The sequence below is a fragment of the Vombatus ursinus genome, unplaced genomic scaffold (assembly GCF_900497805.2).
Source record: "Vombatus ursinus unplaced genomic scaffold, bare-nosed wombat genome assembly UNPS02012602.1, whole genome shotgun sequence".
NCBI classification, from domain to species: Eukaryota; Metazoa; Chordata; class Mammalia; order Diprotodontia; family Vombatidae; genus Vombatus; species Vombatus ursinus.
In genome coordinates, this window is record NW_020952380.1 from 354,336 (window position 1) to 375,902 (window position 21,567).

Below are 21,567 nucleotides of genomic sequence, written 5' to 3' on the forward strand. Positions count from 1 at the left end.
GGGCTATATAAATATATTATCATTATCATCACCATTATTAACATTAAGAATACATAATAAAAATAATACCACCCAGGTCTCTTTAATCTTTCTAGGATGACATATTCTTTTATTAGTGCTCTTACTAATATTGATAAGTGATCAGTAGACCCACCACAAAAGTCCTTCTTCCCTCTCCTCCCTTCCTTCCTTCTTTCTTTCCTTTTTTCTTTCTCTCCTCCTCCTTCTTCTTCTTCTTCTTTTTGCCATGACATTCAGTTAGTCAACAAGATTTACTAAGTGTATCCTATGTACCAAGAACCGTTCAGGAGAACAAAGAAAGCCAAAACCAGTCCTTGCTTTCAAGAAGCTCATAAAAGCCCAAGAAATGCACAAAAATATAAAATGTCCCTCAACCTCTGAAGCTTTTTGCTGAGATCAGCCTGAAAGTACCTGGGCAGTGATAGTGGCAGTTTGGTATAAAAGGAGGCAGGTGTTAGGAATCGCACAGTTTTTAGAACATTTGTAAACAATTACTGATCCTCTAAATGTTTCCAGCGCACTTAAACCAGTGCCTGTACAGAGTGGGTGCTATATAAATGCTTATTCCATTCTTTTCTTCCCCTCCAGTGGTTCAGGATGAAATAAGAAATTGAACTTGTTCTGCAACAATTAAATTAAATTCAACAAGTTTCTATTAAGCACCCTACTATGCACTAGACTAGGTACTGGAGATACAAAGAAAAAAAAAATAAATATACCCTCCAAGAACTTGCATTCTATTGTCTAAATACTTAGACAAAGACAATTTATTAAAAAAGAAATTGTTCTAATTGTTCTAGGTCCAGAGGTTTGGTTTCAGAATCTGGAGAGGTAATAATTCTCTTCTGTCTCTTCCTCACCATGTAGTACCAAACGTATTCTAAATGGCTAGATATATGTCAAGCTTGCTAAAACGAGAGAGAAACAAAAAAGACAATCCACAGTAAAAACTTACATATCAGGTGCCAAATTTATTGAAGACCACTTGGATTCACAAACAACTGGGTCATAAAATATGAGCTTGGTTTGCTCAGTGCTCTCCTATAACTGGAAGTATTTTTACTCATTGTATGGGGTTCCCCAAACCCTAAACTAACTCATGACCCTGGTACAATGTGTAGGCCCAGTTTGTAGATGACTCCAGGGCAATATCACAACTCTTCCCTTAAATAGAGTAAAAGTCCAATCTCTAATGTGTATTGGTGATAGCTCATCAGTTTTCCCACTTCTTTATCTTCCGTAAGACTTGACTTTCCAATTCTTTAATTCATGTCGCAACAAAGTTTTATCTGTTCTCTGTATTCCCAGATGTGTACTCTCAATCTTAATGTATAATCATTGGTTAAGGGGGTAAAGAACAGAATGAAAGGAAAGGGGTAATCCCATGGCCCTGGAATTTGTATGGCTTTCTGATGTGTAGATTCTGAAAGTGGAGAGGCACACTTTCTGAATAGAGAGTCATTAAATGACTTTTGATTGATTGATTATCTATGCAGCTGTAGCTCCATGGGGGTTTGGCTAACAGAGATAGTGACTGAGATATACAAGTTTAGCAAATTACAACAACGAAGAGGTCATAAAGTTTATCCATATCCTGAATTTATGACTTAACTATTAACCAGCATAAGTCAGTCTCCAACATTTAAAGAATAATATGTAGGTTCAATGAACAGGTTTATTTAAGGCATTTGATTAGCACTTCATATATTTGGGTGTCTTGCATCTATAATACCAATCGACAAATATAGTAAGACTGTAAATGTGTACATGCTTTACTGTTCTTCTTCAGTCATTTCAGTTGTGTCTGACTCTTCATGACCCCATTTGTGGTTTTCTTTGCAAAGATAGTGGAGTAGTTTGCCATTTCCTTTTCCAGCTCATTTTACAGACGAAGGAAGTGAGGCAAACAAGGTTAAATGACTTTTTTATGATCACACAGCTAATACGTGTCTGAGGTTAGATTTGAACTCATGAAGATGAGTTTTCCTGATTTCTGGCCTGGTGCTCTATCTCTCTATCTACTGTGCCACCTAGCTGATCTATATATGACATGCACACACACTCAAAGAAAAGGCAAAATGATATTTTTCTGGGGATAGTAGCAACTGGAGGGCTTCAGGGAAGGCTTCATGAGGAAATTTACACTGAAACTGATCATCCTGGAAATGAGCAAGGCATCCTTAAAGATATGAGAAAGGAGAACATCCCAGGCTGACTAGGTGGAAACCTATGCAAAGATACACAGGAAGTTGGAATGTCATCTGTGGGGGAGAGAGTAAGCAAGTTTGACTGGGACAAAGTATATGGGGAGAGTTATTTGAAATCAGTCTAGAATAGTTTGGAGCTAGATTGTTAAGAGTTTAAATAACAAAAAGAAGAGCTTTTATTTTATCCTAGTGGCTATAAAGTTTCTTGAACAGGGATCTGGAATGATTACACCTGTGCTGACCTATGCCATGACAGTGGGAGTTTGGTGTAAAAGAAGGCAAAGGGTGTTAGGAATCATGCAGTTTTTAGAACACTTATAAACAATTATGGATACTCTGAATGTTAGCTCCTTGTCCGATGTGCTTAACACAGTGACTGGTTCATAGTAAGTGCTATATAAATGTGTATTCCCTCCTCTCCTTCCCTTCCAATGGCCAATGAGTTTATACACCTTTGGGAAATGGAATAATATAAAAAGTACATGCCTGTTATAAATAAAACCAGAAGATATGATGAGGTTGCATTTATATAGAAAGATGGCTCACCATTTCTCTTGGTCAGAAAAATTAAAGGAGTTTGGCAGAATTGTTTTGATTACATATCAAAAGAAAACAAGGAATTCATATAACCACTCCCCTACTTCAGACCCTAATCACTTCTTAGTTGGACTATTGTAATACTCTCTGAATTGTTTTCCCATATTCTAATCATAATCCTTTCCAAGCAAGCCTGTAAAGAGACGTCAAAATAATCTTTCTAAGAAAAGGTCTCACTGTATCACTTTCTCTGCCCCGTAAATCTTCAGGGTACCCCTTGCCTTTGAGATAAAATACAAATTCCTCAGCCCGGCATTTAAGGCCATCTGTGGTTTTGACTTCAACCTAATTGCACTCCATATTCTAACTACATTTATGACTTAATTGGTATAGAGAACTCCTGATATGAAAACTCCCTCCCCTGCTGTAGATGGGCAGCTTATCAGTAATTTATAGTGTTATTGAGTTCCCAAGGACCTGACATGTTAATTGACTTGCCCATACTCACATAGCTTATTTATTTATATTGGAGCTAGGACTTTCACTCTTGACTTCCTGATTCTAAGGCCATTGGTATTTCCACTAAATTTTCAACTATATATTTTTTTCTTCATTATATATTAGCAAACTTCTATTAAATATGTATTTTTTGTTGATCTTACTATTGCTTATTAGAAAATGTTATCCAGCACTTGGTATATAGGAGCTGAATATAGAGAAAGAAAGATATGGTCTCTTCCTCAGATCTTTCCATTTGCATCCTTTGTCTTGAGATATTTGAGATACTTGCAAAAAAATTTCTTAGAAGATCAAACTGATAGTTCATTGGTATATATTGGAAAATACTGATGAAGCCTAATCTATTTGTCTAATTCTTTAATCCCTACAACCTATTGTTCTGAGCAGCTTTCTCTTTCATTGCCAGGAGAAAATGAGGAAAGTAGAAGAGACTGTAAAGGACCATCTGATGTACATGGATGCAATTCACGAATTTACAGATTGGCTCCATTCAGCAAAGGAAGAACTTCACCGCTGGTCAGATGCGTCAGGAGATTCATCTGCCACCCAGAAAAAATTATCCAAAATTAAGGTCTGTATTCCCTGAATAAAACATGCTTAAGATGAAGGGTACATTTTAAAGCAAGTTTTACAAGATACATTTCCATTTTTTAAAAATCCCATTGCACTTACCCAATTTAAAGCATACTTTCCCCAGTGTTAGATTGCTAATGAGTATGCAAGAGAAAAAGGGAATTAAAAAGACATTACATGTATGAACAAAATACAACATTGTTCCTTTATGTTGCAGTATGCAACAGTGCTTGTTGGAAAACTATGGTGTGAAAGGCTGGGAAAATAAATCCACTTTGATTGGCTGAGAAATAGCACAGTGAAAGGAAACTCTTTGTTAGGTAATCTAATAAGTGCAGGTGAATAGGAAAGTGGTAAATGCCACCGTAGAAGTCTGGTTTTGCTACAGTAGCCAACAGTGAGCTACCATATAAAGGACAGTCCCTTGCAGGGGCATCAGTGTTTTCCTCTAACTTTGATACACACACACACACACACACACACACACACACACACACACGCCATTTGATAGAATTTGACATAGGTCTCACATTGTAAAGGACTTGGAGATCCTCCAAAACCTTTTGACCTATTGAAAAAATGGTACAGATACAATGTAGAAAAAAGAGTGTTGATAAAGATCAACCTTTTCTTTTTTTCCCTTGAAAATTGAAATAATGGATTTTTACAAGAAAGGTTAGACCAGGATAGATTCATCAACGATTTTGTCACATGATTTATCATGAGGACATGAATGAGGCAAGGCAGTAAAGTGGTTAAGTTGAAAATCAGGCAACGTCAGGTTTTGGATGTAAATGACTATGCCTTGTAACCCAAAACGTAGAAGCATTGAAAGTTCGCTGAATGGTAACTGTAACCATTGCAACCAAGGTTGCGTTCCTTTATACTCTTCTCATATCTGAATTGTTAAATATAATTTTCACTGTTTTTTTTTAAAGATTGCCTGAAATTGTTCCCAAATACCTTAACTACCAACTTAAAACAATAAAATGTATGGAAAGATTTGGGGTTGCAAGTTGTGAAAAAAGTGAAGGAAAGAAATGTATGAACATTATTTAAACCAAATAACTCAAATCATGCCTGAACTAGTCAGATGAGATGTTCTTTGTTGGGATAAAACCTCAAGGAAGAAGACAAGAATCCTTCATCCCCTCAGCCCCAATCCACCATCTAAGTCAAACACAGGACTCACAGTTCTTCAGTTAAGTATGGAAAACTGTGAAGTGAAATATGAATCTATTTCAAACTATTTAAAAATCCACTTCAAATCACCATTTTCAAAATAGATTTCAAATCTATTTACTATAAATAGTAAATTATGTATAATTTTAAAACTATAAATTACAGTGAAATGAGGGAGTAGGATCCCTTTCAACATCTATATTTCTTAAGGTCCCAGTCAAGCATTCCAAGTGCAACTTGATTAGAAGTGGAGAAAAGGGCAACCTAGGAGGATATACAAATAACTGGATTGTAGTACTTTGATGTAGGACATAACTGGGAGAACCTAGAGCACTGTGGGAAATTTGTTTGGAAGCAGATTTTGAAAGGTGACAACCTATTATCTCCAATTGTGAAAAATTACTTATGAATGAAAGTTGATCATAAAAACTGAAACGCAAAAATGTGATGCCATCATTTATATAAACATCCCAAGTCTGTTTGCCAAATTATTTTCTTACATGCTACAATAAAAGGAGGGGCAGAGTAGCTTCTCAATAAAAGTATTATAGGGAAAGGTCAGGACTTGATATATGTTAGAAACTGGCTGGAAAATCTGTGTGTTCATGACTTTTTGTACCTAGTATGAACCTAGTATGTATGGTATAATGGATAGAGTATTTACCTTTGAGTCAGAAAGTGCAGGTTTCAAGTGTTGACTCAGAAATTCATGAGCAATAAGCCTCATTTCTCACCTGTGAAATGAAAGAATTTGATTCTGTGATCCCAAAGGTCCCCTTTAACTTTAAATCTAGGATCCTACATCTCATGATGTAGTTGGTTCCTATTGTGTATTATAAAAGGGTATAATTAATTCAGTTCATTTGACATGGTCAGTTTTATGTAGTAGTAATGTATGTGGCATATAATTTATTTCTAGCGTGTGTACTACCTTTAGACCCCTGGTTTTGGTGACATGCAGTTGTTTGTTTGGTTTTTTTTTCTGTTAATCTATAACTTTAACTCTAATCCTGATCTTATTCCCATTTGGATACAGAAGTGGTTTGAATGAATGAATGACCAAAAATAAAAACCCAAATAAAACAAAATTTATTAAGGTCTCACTATGTGCCAGACACAATGCTAAGCACTGGGTTGTACATTTTTTAAAAAAGCACAAAAGTCCCATCCCTCAAAGAACTTCCAGTCTAATGAGGGGCAATAACACATAGTAGAGGAGAGAGTAGTAGCCAAGGAAGTTTGTTTTAGTTTGGGAAGTTGCAGAGATGGTGAGTGAATTCATAATTCAATTGATAGACACATGTTGGTTTGATTGTCATTCTCAGACTCGGAGGGAAAAGATGCAAGGTAAGATAGCATTTTGGGGCTGGTTCATATGGAGAACTTTCCTATGAACTGGGTGCAGGCAGGGGGAACCTGTGGCCTCGAGGCCACATGTGACCTTCTAGGTCCTTGGGTGTGGTGTTTTAACTGAGTCCAAGTTTTATAGAACAAATCCTTTTATTAAGGGGAATGTTCTGTGAAATCTGGATTTAGTCAAAGGGTCACACTTGAGGACCTAGAGGGCCACATGTAGCCTTGAGGCCTCAGGTTCCCCACCCCTGGTTTATAGGAACCCAGAACTCCAGGTCAGGAGATAGAGTGCAAAATGTTTTTGATACAGTATCTCATTTAATTTTTGCAACGGTCCTATTGCTATTATTATCATCCTCATTTTATAGATGAGGTTGCCCAGGGTCATATCACTACTAAATTGTTTAAGGCAAGATTTGAACCCAAGGCTTCCTAACTCTGAATTAAACAGTCTATTGATTCTACCCTGCTGCCATCTTGAGAATCATTTTAAGAACAAAAATTCAAACAAACTTAGCTGACAGTAATACTAACCAAGGCTTTTAAAAAACGTCTGTTTCCTCTTGATCAACATTTTTTTGTTTCATCCATATTATAACCCCTAAAATAACATTTGGGCCTCCAGTTTTCTTGGTAGGGATTGAGAGAAGCATGTGAATATATAGATCATTCCCCTTTTAATTTATTATTCTGTCCCTTTCCATTTCTGTGGAGTTGTCTGTTATATGGATTAGGAAATCATGAACAAAATGAAAGGATTAAAACAGGATCCAGTATTTTTTTTTTTTTTTAGTATTTCTTTTGGTCTAAGCAATGGGGTTAAGTGACTTGCCCAGGGTCACGCAGCTAGTAAGTGTCAAGTATCTAAGGCCACATTTGAACTCAAGTCCTCCTGATTCCAGGGCTGGTGCTCTATCCAGTATGCCACCTAGCTGCCCCTAGATCCAGTATTTAAAGTAACTCTGTAGGATGTCAACATCAAGCCTAACTACTAACCTAGGAGTTAGAAGACCTGCTGGCCGTGACCACAAACATCACCTAGTCCTCTTTAAACTTCACCCCTCTCCATTTTAAAAAGAGAGAGGGATAGATTAGTTGACCCAACTAGTTGACTAGTTGATTCCACAGTTCTATATGGCCAATACTTTTTATAAAAAGAAAAGCAGTAATAAACCGAGACCAACTAATGACATTGAACTTTTAAACATTTCTTTTGATTTTTTAACTTTGTGGTTCTCAAAAAATAGTTTACTTAGAAAGGAAGTGCTTTGAATGGGAAAGTTTGCTTTAAAATTTTTCTTATTTCTTTTATTGCCTGCATTATATAGGACTAATTTTTGCTTATGATTTGTCATGATAGTACATGACTTTGCTTTCCTGTAATATCATGAAATACAATATGAGTTGCCATCTTGTGAAATGAGGTGAGACTGCAGCTCAAACCATGTGCGTAACACTGGTTCTCTGCCACTCCTGTTCATATGCCCTTCAACCTAGGAAAAAAAAAGTGGTGAAGCTTTATTTACAGAGATAGAATGCCACAAGGAAAGTATTTTAATCACAATCAAAACATGTTTGGATACTTTAACAATGCTATGTTTTCAGGGTCCCTGCTTTGTCTATTTCAGGATATCAAAGCTTCCTGAGGTTAAAGTTTCTCCTCAAATGTTGACAATCTCCGCCTACTATAATTTAAGGGGGGGAAGGGTGTGTGGGGTGGGTGGGTGGATAAAATGCTTCCCATTCCCTGTGATACACTTGTTAGAAGTTCCTAGCAGGATGGGGGTCCTTCCATGCACCAATTTAGAAATGTTCCGCCAAAGTGAATCAGAGCCTTCTTGGTTACCATGGCAATATTCCATTACAGGAGTTGATAGATTCCAGACAGATTGGTGCAAGCCGCCTAAACAGAGTGGAGTTGCTGGCTCCTGCAGTGAAACAGAGCACAGCTGCCAGTGGGTGTGAACTTATGGACACAGAGATGCAGGCCCTTCGCTCTGACTGGAAGCAGTGGGAAGACAGCGTTTTCCAAACACAGGACTGCTTAGAGAATCTTGTTAGCCAAATGGCCCTATCGGAGCAGGAGTTCACAGCCCAAGTGGCCCAGCTGGAGCAGGCCCTGGAGCATTTCGCTACCCTTTTGGAAACCTGGTCTCGGCAAATAGCTCTCTTGGAAGGGAAGAATACAGACCAAGAAATAGTGGATTGCTGGCACCAAGAGAAAGTAGGTTTCTCCATATGGGGGTTATGTTACAGATGGGTTACGTTCTCCTAGGCTACAAATAATGCTTGCTAGCGGAGAAATTAAAATATCAGACTTTGTGGGAAGAAAATATTTGGATGCCAAGCCAAATCCGTTACATGTGGTGACCCAAAAGTCTTGGTGCAGTTTAAAGTCTTGAAACTTAAACACTTTGAGTTTTACACCGTTGAAACTCAAAAGTGCCTAATATTTTGAGGATATTCATATATTCTCATAAAACAAACTTTGTTTCAAAAGAAATTATTTTTAGAGGCATCATATGTCATATGGAAAGTTTGTTGACAATGAAAGCAAGTTACTTTTTCCCCTGTGGTAGGAGGTTGTAATATGTTTCATTTAGACACTAAAAAAAAAAATGGCCTCTCTGAAGGGGCATAAATAGACTAATGGTCATAAGTTCCTGTGTGTGTGTGTGTGTGTGTGTGTGTGTGTTTTACTGGGTACTTAATTTAGAGTGATAGAGTACTGAATTACAACACAGAGTGGACAATTGGATTCTTTTAGAGAGAATGCAGAGTGATTGCCCTGCTAAGTTCCCTATCTGTGGTTTTTGACAGCTGTAATTGAATTATTCTGTTAAGAGAACTATTTCATTCCCATTCTTTCTCTCCCTGCCTGTTTGTGGGAGTGTGTATGTGTGTATGCACATGCATACGTCTGTGTCGGTGTGTCTGTCTCCTGTTTTGCTTTACTGACTGTTTCTTTGGGTTGAAAGAAAACAGTAAAATGGATAATGGATTTTTTTAAATGAACTTTTACCATCCTTTCCTTTCTCCATTTTGTTTTACTACTAAGTAGACTATGAAATTCAAATGTGCAGTTTTGTGTACTTATGAATCATTGCTATCCTTATAAGGAAGCCTAAGGAAACTTCTGTGTTTCCATTTCTGTTAGATCTACTTCAGATATTGTCAGAGAGGAAAGGCGTGTTTTAGTTTTATTTGTGGTGGAAAAGATTTAATCATAAAGAATTTTATAGATACAGATTATTATTGTTGTTAAAAGTACATCTTCTCTTCCTTCTCCTCTTTCTTCTCCAACTGAGGATTAATTCATCTAGAACATTTTACTGTCTGACCACTAAATGAGACTTCCTAAGTAACTGCATATGATTCCTTTTTTTTTTTTCTTAAAGTGGCTCTTGGATTTCTTTTTTCTTTCAGACTCTTTTTGTCATTCAGATTTTAAGGGCCTTAATAAAGATTATCAATCAGTTCAAAGAAAGAGGACTAAGGAAATTGTAATACCATAAATAGTCAATGTTAATATATACTTAACACGGAAAAATCACTTGCTTTAATATCTGCTTTCTGTGACATTGGATCAGGTTTATTAAGTTAATTAACTAGCATCATTCTTTTGGAAGATAAGAAAATTCTATCTAACCTTGGAATAAAAATTTTAAAAGGATTCGCTCAATTGCCATTACTCTTGCACAATTAATTGCTTTTATACAGCTACTATTGTTAAAAGTAGTATAGAATGAATATGCCTCATAGACAGTACAATAACAAAGACTGACCTTTAAGAGTATAAAAGAATACAGAGAGAACTAGTCTTTAATCTATTCTGTGCTTTCATGTAAAGACATTTCAAGCTGAAATAACTGAGACTGAATTATTTTTTAAAGAAAGTTGGTAGGTAGAAAGACAATACGAAAACAAATTTTTAAGTTGTAAGTGTTCACTTTAATTACATTTTAAAAGAACCATTAAGTATCTGTATGTTGAGAAGTCATAATTAAAAATGGAATAATCAAACATTTTTCCCCTGTGGTCCATGTTTAATTTTGATTGGTATAGTTTTTTATTCCTTATATAGTATATATTTAATAGATTACATGTTTAATAGAATAGTCTTTGTTGATACTTTAAGCCTTAGACTAAAACATAATTGTGAATATGAATATAATAGTTCAAATAAAATTCTAAATGACTTCCCATTTGTATAAGGTTTATTCTTATGTTCATTTTATATGCCATCTGTCCTTCATTAGTTGAAAGAAACAATTACCATGTTTCCACTTCAGCTCAATATACTTCATTTCTGCTTAGGAAAATAATTTACTTTTTTGTTATCCCAAGTTTCCTTGTCAGTGAGTCAACATTTGAATGTTGGCATGGATTATCAGTCTTTAATCCTGCTACAGAGTGAACATTTTTTTTGCTTTGATGAATCAATGTGTCCATGATTTCATTGGTGTTATGCTCTTGGCATTGATGCATGGATACAATATGTTTATATTTTTTGAGTTTTATTTAATTTACATATATGTTTCAATAACTGCTGATTTCCATTTAAAAATAAACATTTTATGCTTAAAATATTGTATAGTGTCTCCCAGTGTTACTCCTAGTGTTATTGATGAAAGCATCGTATTGGAGAATGGATACATTTTGAGCTACCATAAATTTTTAATGAATCTCAGAAAGATTGGATTTCTTATGCACTTGTGTAGAAATGTCTTGGGAATTATGACTAACCATAATACTAATCCCAGAATTTTATAAGTTTTTCCATTCCTCAGGAATAAGATGCTAATGTTCCTGTCCCCCTTATTATATAATGGTTGGTAAAATAAAATTGTCTTTACATATAAATATATGAGAGAGAGAGAGACATAGACACATACATATGTATATATGCTTCTGTGTGTATACATATACATAATACATATAATATATGTAATATATAATATACATATATTACATATATGTAATATATAATATGCATATACATAATACATATAATACTTCACATGTGTGTATATATCTGTGTATATATGGCAGACTCTCCTAAAATTTGGCCATTGTATTTCAAAAGGCATATTTGCATTACTGATGGCTTTTAACAACCACTGAATGCTAAAGTGAATATAATTTGGGAATACCATAAATAAACCCTTACTATAGAGATGAATCTTGGGATTAATCTGGCCTGATATTTGTAAAATGAAAAACTTTATTAAAATGTTTTATATTTTGTCAATAGCTTAATATGGAGCCTTAAGTTTTAAAGAACTCTTTGCCACAAGCTTGTAAAGTAGGTAGTTCATATACTATTACACCCTATTTTATAGATTCATTTATCAATGACCAAACATGTCTTAAGTACCTCCTACATGTCAAGCACTGTAGCAGAACCCCCATATACATACATACATACATACATATATATATATATATATATATATATATATATATATATTTGGAGAGAGAGAGAGAGAGAGAGAGAGAGAGAGATGCAGAATAAATACCAGGTACTTTGGAAAGGAGGGCAATTAGCACCTGTTGAGCAGGGAGATCAGGAAAGGTTTCATGGAGAAGGTAGCATTTAATCTGCCTCTTGAAGGAATTGAGGGATTCTAAGAAGTGGAAGTAAATTTTAGGTCAGAAAAGGTAAATGATTGCCCAAAAATATCATCATTAGTAAGTGCCAGGGTCAATATTTCAATCCAGGTAACCTAATTCTAGGTCCTGTATTCTTAGCATGAAACCATACTGTTGCCAGCCATTGGTATCACCAGTCAATAAGTAACTGCATTCCAGATTTTTGTGTAATTTTAGTTGTAACTTAAGCCATATTTTGCTTATGATCTCCCCTTTAAATAAAATTCCCATGCCATTTACTGTACTGAATTATTCTCCAGACATGAATGATTTCCTCATATCCTGTTCTGAGAATGTGAAATAAATGTTTTGATTTATTTTCCTGAAAAAATTAGAACATTTCTTCCTATGTAGATTGTCAGGATCTTAATCACGTTATATAAGAGGAATGCAGTTTAAAATTAGCCATTTTCTGAACCCAAACCAGACCTTGAAAAATTAAGTATAAAAAACAAAGAAATATTCCATATGTACAATGCCTTTAATGTCTACTTTCATCTATAATTCTTATGAATAAGCTTATACAGCAATGTCAAATAATGTATGACTTTTAAATTATATAATTAGTTTACCTAATTTCCCACATAAAAGATATTCCAATCAATCCATCAATAAGCATTTATTAATAATATAATAAAACCACATTTTAAATCATCCGATCATATACTTTAGAATATGTTGTCAGCTTCTCTCTAAGCTTAATTGTTTTGAATTAGTGATGTCTTGTTCCTGCAAAAAGCTGCGTTTTGCCACATAGTGCAGTGGAGTTTTGGGTTTGGAGTCAGGACCTAGCTTTGAACCCCAGTCCTGCTACTTAGAACCTGTATGACCTCAACCAAATCCCTTGATTTCTCTGGTCCTAACTTTCCTCGTTATCAAAATGATGGTGCTGGACACAATAAATTTGTATTCTATATATAAATAATGTATATTCTAGCAGCAAATCTACATATCATGAGTGAAGGAAATGGTAAGTTTATGAACTATTTATTTGTGGGAAACTTCTTAGATATTTTATGCTGAACTAAAAAGCAATTTATTCAATAAGTAGCTTTGTCAAATATTAGTTTCCTGTTAAAATTGCCTCTCCTGAGTTCTTAGATGCTAGCCAAAGATATGTCAACAATAGGGAACAATAATACAATACTTAGGTACAGCCAATTAAAAATAATCAAAAAATCTCTTTTGCTTTATAATTTTTTCAAAGTGTTGTACAGTTATCCCTTTCATATTGTAGGGATTAGGGGCATGGCAACCCCAACAATTTGGAAAATCCATGTAAATTTTTTTGGCCCTCTCTTAGGACCAGAGAAGGCTGAATTTTTTTTATGGGGTGTTTATAGTACCTTATTTTAAAATTTGGGTTAAGTATTTGGTCATAGGTTCTGTGTTGTCTACTGGCTGTGCATGTTGTCTGTGGCTTCCAGAAAACTCCCAAAAAATTCCCATTTAATTTTTTTATGCCAACCTGTGATATATTGAAACTGCGATGAGAAGTCATGTTTTGGAAGGGATCACTGTACATTATAGGCACATTAAGTTGATCCTACTGATGAGAAAAGGAAAAAAAATAAGATGACAATTTAAAAACTATAGTTCATTGCCCTCAAAACAGAGGTTTATGTTTTTATTGGTATACATGAGGGAAACATTTTGCAATAGCTAGAGAGCTAGCCTTGAGCCAAGAACCCCTGCATCCAAGTCTTAATATGTAATACATACTGGCAGTGTGATTGTATAAGTCACTTACCTTCTCAATGCAATTACACCACCATCTCTAAGACAATAAGTGGTAGGGAAAGTGTTGACCGGAATTGGGGGACGGAGCTTCCTCATCCGGAAATTTTCTACATAAGTGAAATCACAGATATGTCCTGCCCTTTTGGTATATAGACTATAAAAATGTATCATCTAAGATCATTAGTAGTTCAGCTTGTATATAGGAAATTTTTAAATATGAATATAAAAGTAGATTATATAAGTTGTCAAATCATTGCTTATTTATTTTTTGTTTATTATTTTGTTGTTTACTTGTTTCTTTTTTATTCTAGAGATGTAGTTCTTTCAATTTAAATAGTTCCTTTATTATTTAGTATAACAAGCCTTCTAGTATAACACAACTTTATTCTGTGGACTTAGCACACCTGGAGTATTAAGCACTTTTTGTCCTTCCTCTTTCTCACTGAATCTTATTACTGATAGTGATCATAGTAGAGTACAGTTAGGGCATATAAGAGAAGAAAGTCTCAGATGAGTATGATGTTATTGCTGCTTACCAGCATGGGTAATGGCCAAGGAGAGAGTTGGATTATTGATTTTGATTAATCATTAGTTTTCAATTACTCCCATTATGTTTTCTCCCTTCTCTTTTCCCCCATTAATACAGAGAGAGAACTGAAAATGGACTGAATATTTTTTAAAATGGAAATAATACCATTAAAATGATTGTTACTATTTTATTACCCAATAGGAAATATTGGATGCACTGGGGAAAGCAGAACCCTTGACTGATGAACTCAAATCTCAGTTAAATGATCTTTGTAGATTTTCTAGAGACCTTAGTACTTACAGTGAAAAGGTTTCTGGTTTAATTAAAGAGTACAACAGGTAAGCATATTTATATATGTATAAACATATACTTGACTAAGCTAGATCAACTATTCATATTAATATCTCCATCTCTGAACTACTCTTTCAATTATAGTCAATATTGTGCAGATTTGCCTTTTAATTATTGCCTAATGGTTTTATTATGTTTTTATTTTCTAGTGATAATGATTTACATTTTTTTATTTTCAACAGGTCCTAGCAAAAAGGAAAGTAGGAATAGGCAGGGAAGGTTGATTTTTATTTTTCTATGATGTTTCCCAGTAATTTATCAATAGAGATATATTTCAATATTTATTTTGTATTCATAAATTTAATATAAAATGGATATGAACTATTTAGGGAGGCAGGATGATATGATGCAAAGAACTCTGGACTAGAATTCAGGAGAGCTGGTTTTGTCTAATTCAGCTTTGTCATTGATTAGATGTATGAACTTAGATAAGTCACCCTGTTTCTCTGAGTTTCAATTTCTTCATTGGTAAAACGAGACTATTTATAATCTGTAAGTTTTCTTCCATCTTTGATGAATCCATCTCAATGGTTCTGTGATTTTTTTTTCGTAGGGTCCCTTCTAGTTTTAACATGCTCTCTTGCTGATTCAATTTAAGGCAAATAATTTGAGGTGGGGGTGGTCATAAATTTTCAAAATGTATATTTTCCAGGCATAATTTTAACCTTCTTTATTTTCCCCTTTCATTTTGCTCTCTGATTTGCTTAGTCTTTGTTTGCAAGTATCTAAAGATTGTCAGAATAAAGAGCAGATTTTACAGCAACGATTCCAAAAAGCCTTCAGGGATTTCCAACAGTGGCTAGTCAATGCAAAAATCACTACAGCCAAATGTTTTGATGTTCCTCAAAATATTACTGAAGTATCAACAAGTTTGCAGAAAATACAGGTAACTTACTATTCAGCTCTGCTAAATACATAAATCCATATCTAGTATTTGTTATAAATTACATATTACCTGCTTCTGGAAGACATGAATCTTAGAAACAAATACTGATTTAAAAAAAGAAAAGAAACCAGTCGTGATTGAAAGGCCTAAGTGAATTTAAAGAGAAGCTAGTCTACATGTATAAATGTATACATTTTTGTCTGTGTTGGGAAGGAGGGGAGCATTATGTATGGACTTTCATTAAAGCAGTACCTTCACGAACATTTTACTTAGGTAGAATCTTTCATTTTAAACAAAAACTTTGTAGGGATCCTGCTGAGACCATATGTAGTTCATAGAGTCCTGGACTTGGAGTAGGGAAAACATGAGTTCAAATCTTGTCTTGTACCCTTTAAGCTGTGTGACCCTAGACAAGTCACCTAACCACTCTGTTTCCTTATCAGTAAAATGGAGATAATAAGAGCACCTCATGTGCACTACTTTGCAAACCACAGAGTGCTATATAAATGCTAACTTTTTATGGATACCAGCCTGAGAGTATGGCCACATAAGGGAGGGAAAAGGAATAACAATATCATCATCATCATCATCATCATCATCATCATCATCATCATCAATATTATAGCATCTACTGTGTGCTATACACTGTGCTAAGCTCCTTACAATGATTATTTCATTTGATCCTCACAAAACCCTAGGAGCTAGGTCTTATTATTATCTCATTTTACATATGGAAAGCTGAGGCAAAAAGGTACTTAACCTTTTAAACCTTTTTTTTTAGTTTGCCCTGAGTCACATATCTGGTAATTGTCTGAGGCTGGATTTGGACTCAGGTCTTCCTGAGTCCAGGCCCAGAACTCTATCTACTGCACCACCTAGCTTTTTGTGAGCACCTACCTACCTACCAGGCACTCTGTTAAGCATTTTTACAAACTTTATCTCATTTGGTCCTCACAACCTTATGAGGTAGGTGCTTTATGTAATGAGACGTCTGAACTAAAAATAGTTTATCCAGTTATCTTGGATTTTACTGGAAGTTGCAGAGAAAAATCAAATTATTGTTGTTTTAAATGTCATTTCATTACGATTACATTTTCTTTCTAGGAATTTTTATCCGAAAGTGAAAATGGGCAGCATAAGCTAAACATGGTTATATCCAAAGGAGAACTTCTGAATCCTCTTATCACAAAAGAGAAGGCTAAATCTGTCCACGACAAAGTTGTCACTGCAAAAGAGGACTGGAAAGGCTTTTACTCCAACCTCTGTCAAAAGGAGTCTGCCCTAGAGGTATGGGACCAATCTGATGGAAATTCTCTTGTTTTTGTTTTTTGTAAAACCACATGCCTAATACTCTAAACTGTTCTGTCCCTCACTAAAAAATGCCCAATAACTCATACAAATCTCAGGACTGGAAGCATAAGCTTTATCAAGAAAGTGAATTATAGCTGCATGGATAACTTATATTACAGATTTATTATGTCCCATTTCAATAATAACAATAAGATTAGAATTTAAACTGTATTATGTACCCTAAATGCATTATTTGGGGAGTGAAGTAGCAGTCACGCCAACTCATGTATATCATTTAAGATTTTGTAGAGAGGTTACAATCTGTATCAGTGGAAGGTGCGCTAACCCATTGAAAACAGATTCTTGATGGTTTGAAGCAATTGTTATAATTGTTACTCCAGTGAGAAAAACAAAAACAAAACATCTTTTATCTTTACTTGAAGATCCAGGGCTATGAACCTGGAAACCAGCTCTCACCTTTCCAGGAAATATATAAGCAGTCCTGGACTTAGAAGGTAGTTAGTTGTCTTAGTATCAAGCGCTCAGTTTTGTTCCTCATGCACAATGCTACTCTGTCCTCTAGTTGAGCCACACCCCAATCCAGAACGGTGGCCTGCCCTTCCCTGCCCCTTCCAGGTTGGCACATGACAGGCAGATAGATGCTTAATGGCTAACTGAGCTGTCTGATTTCTTTCACTCCCAAATAAATAATAACAATATCTTGTCCACATGTAGAACTTTTAACTTTGAAAGGCACTTTTGTACCCTTAATCTCATTTGATACTCCATATTCTTATGAGATAAAAATATTATTATCTCTAGTTTACAGGTTTGGATTCTTCTGGATACAGTGCTCAGCATGATTACAAAGGCAAAATAACAGACCTGAGCTTCGTGTAAAGTACTGGCTGATGTGTTCCAGAACCCATTACTTTAGACATCATAGAATTGTAGTGTATTATCTTGTACAATTATAGTCTGTCCCTTGAAGAAGAGACCTTAGATATTATTTAGTATAATGCTCCATTTTAACAGGTGAGGAAGATGATGCCTGGAGAGAGTAAATGACTTACTTCTTCTCTCAGGGTTAAGCAGCAGAATCAGGATCCAGCACTCCTAACTATGCATGTAATGAGAATTCCATGAGGACCATACAATATGAAGGAGCAGTCCATCATCTTGAAGCCATTAGGCAGCATATACAGAGACAAAAACAGCCATTGTTTAAATTTCATTTAAGTTAGCTACCTCCTAGGGAAGGAAAATATAATTCCCTTTATATCGTGTCGAGAAGGCTATCTCATATTAACTCTGGATCAGAAAAAGAGAGTCAAGTCTTAGACATAAGGAACCTCTACATAATGAGGCTACATTCTGAAATACCATGAGTGTTGTAACACTTTTTTAAAAATAGCCATAAACAGTAGCCTATGGAGAATGGCACCATTGCTAAGGTATAAGAGGGTGGGAGTGCAGGAAGTTCCATATAAGACTTGATAAAAATTAACTTTAATTTCTGTAAATTGTATATCCGATGATGTTGAAAAAATCTTACTTGGTAGTATTTATATACTTTATAAATGAGTACAAATATGACATATTTGTATATATGGAATAGACCTGTGATTTCATTAGTTAAGAAACTCCTGAGTGAAGAAACTCCTTCCATAAAGGCAAGTTGGTACCTTTTCTGCAACCTATCATTTCAGAGCTTTGGAAGTTATGTGACTCACCCAAGGTCATATAGTGAACCAATCTGTATCAGCGCTAGGACTTGAGCCCTAGTCTTTCTAGCTTCAAGTCTGTCTATCTATCATGCCATATAAATGACATGATTTCAATGACAAATGATATGCATATATATGATATTGCATATATAGTACAAATTCTTATAAAGTATCAATTTGTGCTATAAATTACTTCCCAATGAAAATTATTGAGCAACTACTATACGTAAAATGTTACGATATGTAAAATATTGGAGGGTAAGGAGGGATATGAGAAACACACTAAGCACTAACTAGATATAAAGGCAGTTAGGTCTCCTTGATTTTATAGTCTCCTTGGAAAGCTAATACAAACATAGATAAAGAAAACTAGTAATGTAACACAGTATTTGATAAGGGAGGCAGTGTTATATAGTGGAAAGAGCATAGGCCTGAGGAGGCAGCAGTGTGGTTTCTAATCACATATCCAATAGGAGCCTCCTATGTGACTTTGGGAAAATTAGTTCAGTTCTCTGATCCTCACTTTTTTTCTGGATAGTGGGGGAATTGGATTCTACAATTTCTCAGAGCTCTAGGGCTGACATTCTAAAATTATATGAATGAAGCAGTAAGAAAAAGCTTAGTATTATTACATAGTTCAAGAATCCAAAATTATAAGGTCAGAGACAGGGTCATAAAGAAGGTAAGATTTGTAGTAGATTTTAAAAGATATTCTGGAGATGGAGAGAAGGAAGGAAGGCATTACATCTGGAGGAAATCATAATGGGCAGACAAAGTCGTGGTATTTTCAGGGCCCAGATGTTGGGCATAAGGTTCCCAGTGTTGAATAGTAGGACATATAGGTGGGAAGATGTCTTGGGCCTGGATTGTGAGGGTTCTGGAAAGCCAGGTGAAGGAATTTTGACTTTGTCCTCGAAGCAGCAGGGAAACATCAAATGTTTTGAAGTACTGACTTTATAGTGATCTACTCTCTTTGCAGAATCTGAAGATCCAAATGAAGGACTTTGAAGTGAGTGCAGAGCCGGTGCAGAACTGGCTGAACAAAACTGAGAAGATGGTACGAGAAAGCAGCAGTCGTCTACATGATCTGCCCGCAAAGAGGAGAGAGCAGCAGAAGCTTCAGGTGACAAGACCCTATGATTTGTTTTGTCTTTAGGGTACCACAAGGCATACATAGTGCATGCTGAACCCGATGGAGGTCTGTTGCTTCAGTTTAGCCATTCTTAGGATAAATTTGTTCTCTTCAATTTTGCAAAAAAAAAAAAAGAAAAAAATTTATGTCTTCTGACTTGGCCCTGAGAATTTCTTAAATTTATTTTCTTCCTTTCCTATTGTACTCTAGGTAAACTTGAAAAAACCATACGGCCTTCAGGAGTCCCTTGTTTGCTTGCTAGTGTTGATTTCTGCTGTTTGGGCCAAAGCTCTGTCTGTGGCATGCTTTTCCCCCCAACCCCTTAATAGTAAACTTGCTTGTGCTTTACAGTCTGTCCTTGAGGAAATAAACTGCCATGAGCCTCAGCTCACCAGGCTCAAAGAAAAAGCTCAGCAGCTGTGGGGAGAACAAGCTGCCGGCAAAAACTTTACGCACAGAGTGTCTCAGCTGTCTTCTCAGTACCTAGCACTGAGCAATTTAACAAAGGTAATGGATTTGGTGTGTGCACCTTCATGCGGGGTATGTCACTGTTACCGAAATGAAAAGCATAATGGGTTAAAAATGTGTCTGTCTATATCAGGATTAGAATGTGGTCTCCTGTCCCGCTGCTGTGTTGTACCGTGTGTCTGATCTATCCACTGTGTGTTCCAACGCTGCCCAGGGAGTGGAGAAAAGGATTCGTTAAGTGTGATTTTCCCACCTAGCGTGCCAGCTGTTTCAGCTACAATGCCTTACTGTGACTTGTTTCCTAGGGACAGGAGAGACTTCATGGAATAATTACATCTATCATTTACGTAGCACTTACTATGTGTCAGGCACTGTGCTAAGCACTTTACAATTATTATCTTGTTTGATCCTCACAACAACCATGGGAGGCAGGTGCTGTCATTATCCCCATTTTATAGATGAGGAAATTGAGGCAGACAGAGGTTAACTAATAACAATAATAGGTAGCATTTATATAGTGCTTACTATGTGCCAGGCACAGTGCTAAGTACTTTACAATTATTATCTCATTTGAGCCTCAATAACCCTGGAAGGTAGGTGCTATCGTTATCCTCATTTTGCTGTTGAGAAAACAGAGCCAGACAAAGGTTAAGTAACAAGAACAACAATAGCTACAACAACAATAATAATAATGAACACATATAGTGCTTACTATGTGCCAGGCATTGTGCTAAATGTTTTACATTATCTTACTTGATTCTCACAACAACACTGGGAGATAGTAACTGTTATTATCCCTATTTTACAGATGAGGAAACATAGGCAGACAGAAGTTAAATAGTAGTAGTAGTAGTAGTAGTAGTAGTAGTGGTGGTAGTGGTGGTGGTGGTAGTAGTAGTAGTAGTAGTAGTAGTAATGATAATATTAATAGCTAACATTTATATAGAGCTTTCTACATGCCAGGCACTATTTTAAGCATTTTATACTTCTTATCTCATTTGATCCTCACAACAATCCTGGGAGGAGTTATTATTATCCCTATTTTACCAGATGAGGAAATTGAGGCAGAGGTTAAGTGACTTGCCCAAGGCCAGAGAGCTAGTAAGTATCTGAGGCCAGATTTAAATTCAGGTCTTTCTGATTCCAAGTCAAGAAGGCTATTTACTGTGCCACCTCTGCTCCTTAATTGTAAAAGTATGTGAGCTTAATAGTAAATTCTGTGGAAGAAAACTTTGGTTTTAAAAACACAACTCATGAATGTATGGGGAAAATTTCATTTCCTCTTCCCATCCCCTAGTATGTCAAAAAAAAATGGATCACTCTAGGAAAACATACTTCAAAGCATTTGTTTTAAGGAGATAAAATTAGATTAGGTTTTTTAAAAATTGTTTTTACCCTAA

The 21,567-nt window shown here is 35.5% G+C and overlaps 1 protein-coding gene across 1 annotated transcript in view; it reads left to right on the plus strand.

Moving 5' to 3' along the window:
- The window catches only part of SYNE1 (spectrin repeat containing nuclear envelope protein 1), a 552,931-nt gene that overhangs the window by 279,570 nt on the left and 251,794 nt on the right, over window positions 1-21,567 (plus strand). Inside the window, exons 54-60 of the mRNA XM_027857999.1 lie at window positions 3,691-3,855; window positions 8,260-8,616; window positions 14,515-14,651; window positions 15,373-15,550; window positions 16,655-16,837; window positions 19,547-19,690; window positions 20,051-20,206. Coding sequence (XP_027713800.1) covers window positions 3,691-3,855; window positions 8,260-8,616; window positions 14,515-14,651; window positions 15,373-15,550; window positions 16,655-16,837; window positions 19,547-19,690; window positions 20,051-20,206 — 1,320 coding nt within the window. The remainder of the gene's footprint in view (window positions 1-3,690; window positions 3,856-8,259; window positions 8,617-14,514; window positions 14,652-15,372; window positions 15,551-16,654; window positions 16,838-19,546; window positions 19,691-20,050; window positions 20,207-21,567) is intronic.